We start from the raw sequence: 9,213 nt of genomic DNA, 5'->3' as shown, positions 1-9,213 counted from the left end.
GGCTTATGAGCCAACATCCACCCTAATCACACACAGATATACACAACTGAAATAATGGGACACTGCCAGCAGCATCAGATGTATAGAATACCGTAAACTGACTTCAAAAGAGGAGAAAGAGAGAGGAAGACTATAATTCAGGCTGCCAGAAGAAGACATTTCCATTTAAATAACTATTTGGCTGTTTCCTTCAGAAAACAGTGCGCAAATTGTTTATTTGCCGCCCTATGGGTTAAAAGTTGTAAAAGGGGAAGCATAGTGTTTCATACTTTATAAACGGTTGTAGTGCAGTAAAACCATCTCCACCTGACTAAACACATCCATTAAGTGTTTTAGCCCACCTTTATGACGAGATCCAAGGTGCAATTCAGCGTCTAATTTCTTTTATCTTGTAAAAAATATACATGAAAAACATTAGATGACGAAAAGCTATGTTAAAATTATGGAGCATACAAAAGGACTAATTTCTCTCAACAGGTCTGTGGCTCAGGATTGCTGCACATTGGGACATTTCACACACAGCCCCAGTGCTAACGTGTCGTCACAGATACAAGGCGGTTTCTCCTTAATCTGAGGCAGGTCAATGTCGCAGCCTGACCAGCAGGGGGCGGTAGGGGAACCAGTCGAGTCAAAATGCAACTTTTCACAATCCAACAGTTGAGAATTTGTATGTAGATAGATAAAGAATTTGTACGTAGGTAAGTAGATACAGACTAGCCTGTGTACTCTTTAAAAACATGAGAATTGTATTACAGGGATATCAGTTAATGCAGGACAAACAGTATGAAACATTGTTAAAAGACTTGGACGATGAAGTGAGTTAAGAGTGTCTGAAATTTTAGCTTAAGGACCAAGTTATACCATCCGTACGTCAGTCAACCGGTCAGTAAGTCAGTCAGTCCTGGAATGTGAAAGGTCGTCATTTCCCAAAGTTCCCTCCTTCAAAAATAAATCAATGTGTAAAAGTGCCAGAGTACAGGTACATTTGGATCAACGGCAACAATGTGGTGAGGATGAAGACCAAGATGATTTCAACTGGCTCCTTTCTCCCTACCTCACTTCCCTCCAGCTTTCTCCCTTTCACTTTTTTTATTGCTCTTTCTCTCTCCACCCCTCTTTTCCGTGACAGAGGTCACTTAGTGTGGCAGAGGAACGATCACCTCCACGTAGTTGAGAGGGAAGAATCCGGATTGGCCACGCAGCATGCCTTCATACCAGTTTTCATCGATCTGATTGGTCAGGTTGATGATGTCACCCTCGTGGAAGCCCAACTCGCCTTCGTTCTCCGGATCAAAGTCATAGAGTGCTTTACAGCACGCCTGCTCCGCTGCTGAGAGGACAGATGGAGAGATTTAATGACAATGGGATATTAAGGAGGGATTTGGGGAATGAGGGATATTAGTTAACGGCAGTAATCTGACATTCTAGACAAAAACATGAGACCTAAAGAAATTATTTACTCTAAAATGTCTCGTTCAGGTTGTGTATAAACACCCATACATATTTTAAGGGAATTTACATGATTTAAAAAAGTAATATTTTATATTTTATAAAGTAAACTTTTATTTTTAATGAAAAGCATTAAAGAACAAATAAAAGTTTAAACACTTTCATACTTCATAGCAAGATTTAATTCGGTAATTAAAATAAAGATGAAATAAAAGATGAAAATAAAATATAAATATTAGATTGATGAAAACTTGAAACCGTTTTTGTACCAACAGTTAGCCTTGGCAACTAACTGAAATTGATACGTTGAAGTTGAAGGAATACATTTTAAAAAACTAAAACAATTACAAATACAGTTAAAGCTAAAAAGCAAAAAAGAATAAAAATGGTAAAAGCACACAACATTATTAAAACAAACAAAAATTAAAATAAATACTCACCAGCAAATACCAGTTAGTTAAAAATATTAATAAATACTACTTAAAATAACACTGCTTCAGTTGTGTAAAATTAAAACTGCAAGTTTTTCAGTTTCCTGCCAAAGAAACATTTCTCAGTACAGTCTGTCAAACCAAAGTCAAGCCCTCAGTGAACAGTGCCGATATATGTGTTAGTTTAACACACAGTTTTGATCCCACTACAACCGTCTGGGTTAGGACGAGATGCTGTGTGTTAGTGAGGGGTCGGGTGGCAAAGCCTGGGTCTGTGGTCATGTGACAGGAGACCTCCAGTTTCAGTCTGTAGCAGGGGCTCACTCTGTTAGGTGGAGCAGCACTCTGTGCTCGAGGCCAACATACATGCGCACACTTTACACACACACAAACACAGAGACACTTGTACAGTCTACTCTTACACACATACACACCTCTTTCCTGTCAAGCACACATCCCCATACAAGGCACTATGTAACCTGTATTTTGCGGTATGTCAGTGCAATAAACTATCAACTAATGGAGAGCTGAACTTTGCATGTTTCAGACAAATACATTTGTAATACTTCATAAAATCATATTTTCACAGCTATGGGAAAAATCTACTGTAGATGTAAATAATATATGCAAGTAAATTAGAGGAACTTATTATCATCGCCGATAGTGGTATTACAGAAGGAATTGCTTGCCACTTGTAATGTGAGTAGTCTTAACTATTAAAAACGTTTAACTTCCTCCAAATGTTCCTATTCTGTTCTGCTTCATACAATTAAATAAAGGAGATCTAACTGTAAAAAAAAAAAAAAACTACACTCTTATAATATGATTCTTATAAATTAGAAGACTCACTAGAAAATTTGCATTTTGCTCTTTTTTTTTTTCTCCACCAGAAACACACACACATGAACACGTACACTTTCCCATGCAAACATACAGAATCACACACTATCTGACTCACGCAATCTGGGTTTCCATGTGGATATTCTGCCAAACTGGTAGTGTGGCTCTGATGACGCAATGGGAAGAGAACACAGAACAGGGTCACTGGCTGACGAAGAGAGCAGCTGACAGCTGTCCATTTGGCCTGTCTATGCTGACACACGCACAGGCGGTCTCATCACACCCTGCCACGGGGCAACAACCGCACAAAGCACAATGTGCCTTTCTCTCACTAGTCCAAAGTATTTCCTCAATGTAATGAAGATCATCTATCCTCATTTAAAAATAGCTCAATTCCTCGAGATATTCTGGCTGCATAATAGAGGAAATGGGCATTTTATGACTTTGTAAAGCAGGTCAAATGTCTGGTCTTACCTGTATTGCGCATGGGTGGAGCAGATGTTGGGGTGAAGCCACCGTTCGACTGTTCGCTGGGGTCTCCAAAGTCAATTACAGGCTTGGGCTTGGGCAAATACTCTTTACGAGGACGTGACTGAGCATCTTTCATCCTGGGCGGTTAAACAGGAGTCATTTATTGCTTCTTTTGACAGAATCAAGAACAAACACACATGCTGTGAAAGGAGGACACATGTGCTCACATACACACCTGTCTCTGAGTTTGTCAGAAAGTTCGTCCAGGATTTGAACAGCCTGTCTGTGGTACTGCAGCTGAGACTCAACCAGTGACGACAGCTGGCTCACCTGCTCAATCTGCACAGGAGCACACATACATCAAAAATATAAAGATATATTTGTTTGTCACTTATGCACATCCACGCTTATGGTCACACTGGGCAACCACAACAACCGTCATTAACAAATAGTCACAAATAGTTAATGAGTAATTCCTGAGGCCTTGAGTTCACACGGGTCTCACTAGACTGCTGAATTTAGACTGGGAGCTCTGCTAGCAGTTCACACTAAACGTTTACTATCATTTAAAACTGTACCATACAGTACCTTCAGTGTATTACTTTACACCTAGAGCCTGATGAGTTTAATATAGTCTTTCCATAGACTCCACTAGCAAATGTTTATTCCCTTATAAAGTTATTTTAATATTGAACCAACAGATGGCGCTCTGACATCTCCATAAAACATTAAAGAAAAGCTGCAGCCAAGAAGCAAGAGGATTTTTTATCGTTTTGGCAGCTTTATTGGATTACCTATCTTGACCCCACCCCACTGACGGGCTGGAGTCAAAAAGGAAATTTTCATCTTCGATACTGCTAATTCTAAAGTGTCAGTCTTAATTCAAAGTCAAAATTGCTTAAGAGAAACAGTTGAGTTGGTATAAAATCAGTAAGGCAAGGTGTTACAGGAAAACACTGAATTATTCAGTGCTGCTAATAGGATTAGAACAATCCCCAGGACACACAAAAGCACAAAAACACACTGAATAAAGCATCAAGCTGTCAGATGGTAAATCCTTACATCAGTTTCCAGAAGGTTGTACATGCTGATCTCAGCCACCTCCTTAGATTCATGAAACTTCTCCAGCGCCTGCCTGACCTCTTCATCTGGAATTTTCCCCTGACGTTTCTTCTTATAGTCAAAATCCAGCCTGCGTCCTTCAAGTTTTTTCAAATGGTGCTGAGAAAGAGGGAAACACTTTCAATATAACTGGTGTGGAACCAGACCACATTAAAACATAGAAAAGGAAATTAACTCTAAATATAAAAACTATTCTTCAAGAAGTTAAAGGAGGATTTTACTGTACAGTTATTCATAAATACGTGCAGATCTTTATTTCTTGTAAATAGTCTAGCACATTTTATCTTTGATTGATAAGTCAGAAAAAAAATGGCAAAATTGTATCTTTAGGGGTACAACAGCTAGTCACTGGGGCAGGGACAATGTTGTACCTTATCTACTAATAAAAGGTGCATATTATTACCTTAGAGTATAAGGTACCGCTCCAGTGACAAGCTGTTGTACCCCCCTAAAGGTAAAAATTTAGCAAATTTGGGTGTCACATAAGAGAGTGAAAGCAAACCTGTATCTCTCTTAGGTCCTTGTCACACAGGCCTTGTAAAGGGTCGATAAAATTCTGTTTAACATCAATGTCCAAAGAATCCTTCACCTCTGCTAGCCTCTTCATACTTTCACCAACATCAAATAAAGCACCACCTACCGACACAAATGTGGTTGTTTTGTGCATTTGGTTAGCTGGAGAACAGCAAATGAAATCTGTGAAGTTTTAAAAGCTGCCCTCATTTTGTAAACCCACCAAAGTTTGTTTCCTCTCCGAGTTCTCTGCCATACTTTCCCATGCATTCTCCCAGCAGCCCCTCGGCCTGTGGATAACCTGGGCTCTTCACCTGCCCTCTGATCTTAGACATAGTGTTTAACATAGATAGCTTTGCACGAGATGCTGTGAGAGAAATAGAATGGAAAAGACACAGAGAATCGTTTTACAAGAACGATCAATTGTGTGCATGTTTTGTCAGAAAAAAAATGAGTACAAACTTTAGCCAGCAAGCTAAATAAAAGCTCCAGGGATGTCTTTGGTATTACCTGGATTGGGCTGCAGGTACTCTGATGTTTTAGAGATGACTTCTACCACAGCTTTATTTGTCACATCTACTTTCTACAGAAACACAGAGGGGAGGTCAATGCACAGAGAACACGTATACATGCAACACTACAAGCAAAACACAATAACCAACACAGAATAAAAAGACAAAATGGCTTTTTTATAACATAAGAACAGTCTAATTAATCAACGTCTAAAACTAAAATCAAATTACACGAAACTCTGAAATGTTTCAGATTCTTGATTCTGATCGCAGCATTCCGTGATCAAATATTTTTGTATGCTAAACTATAGCTATATTTGAAAGCTAACTAAGGCAATCAATCTCCTTGACTGTGCTACTTAAATTGCTTTTGTATAATAAGGTCATTTCAACAAATCAATATTTCAAGTTCATTCATTAGGTGTGAGCTGGTCATTATTTCAAAATAAACTCCTTCAGGATGATACTACATGTCATCAGGCTTATTTTACAATGTTGACCAGCAGACTGTACTTTATGCCTTATTGCCTTCCTAATCAAGGGAGTATCTGTATTAAATTTCCCTACATAAGATCTATCAGACTACTGTTCTTCAAGTCATCTTTATTTGCGTGTATTCTAATAAATCATCTACTAAAACATGTAATTACAGAGGAACTGAATGAAGAGGCATCTGTCAAATCTGTGAAGACACAGAGTTTAGTGTTAGAACAAAGTTAAAAGTATATCATTGAGCAATATTTTAAGGAGACCTCTGATGCCATCACGCATGTTTAAAGGATTGGATTATTAAAATAAGATTATAGCAAAAGACACTACAGTGAATAAATATGTCAGATAATTATAAAAAATATACAATCATGGATCACTACAGCCACACCACTTCCCGTTTGAAAACTTTCCACAAAAACACAGGTAGTGTAGAAAATCTCATTCTGGATGTGTGGGACAGAGGCCGAGCCTTTGAATCATTTTATGTGTTTAAATCAATGTTTTTAGAAAGACTATTGGCAGCGGTGTGGGAAAATTCTCTCCACTTACTCTCTCCAGGTCCTTGAACTCCTCGTCCAGTTTAGTTCCCTCAGCACCACCAACCTTCTCACTCACCATCTGACAAACAGAGAGAGAAGCCCTTTTAAAACCAGTAGCCTATGACTATATTAAGATTAGCACTTGAATGATTCCGGATAAATTGAGAATAAAAAATGTTTCTTCTTCAAATAAAGATCACGATTTTCCCACGATTTTGAACAGACAACTAAAAAACATAACATGGAATTTAGTAGAGGTTCTGACAAAATGTTAATTGTTGCAGTCTATTTAAAATGTTGAATCAATTGGAATGAATAATTTTTTTTTTAAATCAGTTTGAATGAATGATTCAATGACTCATTTATAAATTACTTCACTTTTTTTCACTACGTGATGAATCAGCGTTTTTAATAGCATCTCTTGAATGAATGATTCAATGACGAGGACATTTTTTGACAGTCCCTTGTCACCACTAGGTGGCGTAAAGATGTAATCGATTCAATTGTTATTTGAAGTGGCAAATTACTTGCAAAAGGTGATTTGCTCTATTGTGATTGCTTATGTAGACATCAGTGATTACATTCAAAGTATAAACTTTTTTTCACAGTAGGGGAGTGGGGACGGTTGCAACATGGCTTATTCCTCCAATTAGGAATAAGCTACGGTGATGATATTTATAATGCACATGCTCAGTTAGCTCATCCTCCTACCTGGAAGAAAGCAGGGACATGTGACCATTCCTTCTGCAAAAAATACTTTTCAAGTTAAATAAAATATTTTTATTTTAGAGTTTTTGTCATAGGGTCTAAACTGTTTGCATGAAGCATTGAAAAGTCATATTTTAATCAGTGTTTTCTTAGCTTCTAACAGGCATAGCTAGCATGTGCCAATGCTATTGTGTTAAGCTAGCAGAGCAACCAACAGAAGTTACGGTGGCCGACAGTAAAATATGTTGTCGTCTGAGACAGCAGAGAGTAGCCAGTTAAGCAATGAAAACCTAAGAAATTAGGTTTACTTAATTATTCAGTAAAACGATTCCCATTATTTGCTCACCTTGAAGCCATAGTTGCATGACATTCTTCTTTCAGACGAATAAAATTGGAGTTATATTAAAAAATGTCCTGGCTCTTTCAAGCTTTATAATGGGAGTGAATGTTTTTTATTTTATTTGGAAGTCCATCAAAGCACTTCATCCATGATAAAAGTGCTCCACCCGGCTCTGGCGGGTTATTAAAGGCTTTCTGAAGTGAAGCGATGCGTTTGTGTAAGAAAAACATCCATATTTAAAACTTTATCTACCAAAATCCGGAAGGCGGCCTTACGCATCGATTTACAGCAATAGACTAATAACCCTTGAACTTGATGCACAACGTAATACTGACGAACGCGGTTGCCCAGCCCTGTTTGTTTGAACCGCGAGAGGCGTCAAAGCTTACGCTATACATCCTACGTCATACATCGTCAAGTGTTAGGCTACTCTTTTAAGTTGACTTGCATACGGCCATCTGCCGGAAGCTAGTTATTTCAGTCGATAAAGTTTTAAATATGGATATTTTTCTTACATGAAGGCATCACTTCACTTCAGAAGGCCTTTATTAACCCGCCAGAGCCGTGTGGAGCACTTTTATCATAGATGGAAGCGCTTCGATGGACTTCCAAAAAAATATACCCATTCACTCCCATTATAAAGCTTGGAAGAGCAAGGACATTTTTTAATATGACTCCGATTGTATTTGTCTTAAAGAAGAATGTCATATACACCTTGGATGGTCTGAGTAAACCATGGGCTAATTATCATTTTTGGGTGAACTATCCCTTTACTGTATTAAGAGAAACTCAGAGAAACTTAAGGAAATGCAAAAATGTGTCCCCACTCCTCCCTACTTCTGTGATCATTTAAATATCTTTGACATGGAAATGATGATACTGTGTGGTTAAAAACACTAGGCCTATTTGTGAAACTGTTTCATCATTCCTAGATAGACTAACAGCTTTCTCTTGGTCAGTGGCAGCGCAAACGCAGATTTAAATGTTCCGGTGTGATTTTTGACAAAGCTTTACTACTAGATGTGGCCGAATCGTTGTTTTTTAGGAATGAGGTGTGGGTGTGTGGGTGTTTGAATCGAGATTGCGACCTTTTAATGATTAATCGTGCAGCTCTAATTAAAATGACTGTAAAATATGCAAGACATTTACAAAATAACTACCGGTAACTGGAAAAGCTTGTATTGATCATACCACAAAATCATACCAAGACACAAAACACACGGAGACCAGTTTAATACAATTTATCAACAATTTGTGTCAATTTACACTTTCTCTCCACCTCTGTATTCCACACAATATATAAAAACTGCAGAAAATGGCTAACTTTTACAAGGAACTCATTTTAGCACCGCACACATGTAAATCCAATCAGCCCTTCCTGCAACTCATTTCTCTTGCGCTCTTGGGAGGGATCATTTTCCCCTCTGTACTTCCATAGCTTTCATTCTTAATACTTTAGTTAGCTCCATATTTATTATCCTATTTATTCTCAGAAAATCATTGTGAATATTATACAGCATATCATGCATTACTTGCCTACATCGAAACACCAGTGGTATTAAAAACAAAACAGCTCTGTGTGAACCTGTGTCTGCCACAACAGTTGTTATTCTCAGGACTTGGTAACACATGCTCATCCACTCACTCTTTATGTCCCGAACATGCAACAAAGAACCAGAGAGAGACAGTGATCGTGCAACTGTTGAAACAAGGCCACATGTTAAATTTCAGTCCTCACTAACATAATGTTGTTTGTTTTATAGCTTTTCTGGACCCTAACTGGAGGAAGCATACAT

General features: G+C 38.1%; 1 protein-coding gene across 4 annotated transcripts in view; it reads right to left on the bottom strand.

Annotated features, from left to right (window-relative positions):
* Nucleotides 1-760: 760 nt before the first annotated feature.
* Nucleotides 761-9,213, bottom strand: part of sh3gl1b (SH3-domain GRB2-like 1b) — a 32,017-nt gene continuing 23,564 nt past the window's right edge. The window contains exons 2-10 of one of the 4 annotated variants that reach the window (XM_079638057.1): nucleotides 6,380-6,448; nucleotides 5,337-5,409; nucleotides 5,050-5,193; nucleotides 4,816-4,949; nucleotides 4,254-4,412; nucleotides 3,427-3,530; nucleotides 3,195-3,328; nucleotides 2,839-2,886; nucleotides 761-1,330 (exon numbers count right to left, since the gene is read on the bottom strand). In XM_079638057.1, coding sequence (XP_079494183.1) covers nucleotides 1,137-1,330; nucleotides 2,839-2,886; nucleotides 3,195-3,328; nucleotides 3,427-3,530; nucleotides 4,254-4,412; nucleotides 4,816-4,949; nucleotides 5,050-5,193; nucleotides 5,337-5,409; nucleotides 6,380-6,448 — 1,059 coding nt within the window. In that variant the 3' untranslated portion in view covers nucleotides 761-1,136. The remainder of the gene's footprint in view (nucleotides 1,331-2,838; nucleotides 2,887-3,194; nucleotides 3,329-3,426; nucleotides 3,531-4,253; nucleotides 4,413-4,815; nucleotides 4,950-5,049; nucleotides 5,194-5,336; nucleotides 5,410-6,379; nucleotides 6,449-9,213) is intronic. The other 3 variants (XM_079638058.1, XM_079638059.1, XM_079638060.1) reach the window with 3 other exon arrangements.

Source organism: Phoxinus phoxinus (assembly GCF_949152265.1).
Source record: "Phoxinus phoxinus genome assembly, chromosome: 15".
Lineage (NCBI taxonomy): Eukaryota > Metazoa > Chordata > Actinopteri > Cypriniformes > Leuciscidae > Phoxinus > Phoxinus phoxinus.
The sequence above is the reverse complement of the archived record's forward strand: the minus strand, read 5'-3'. Positions and strand labels throughout refer to the sequence as shown.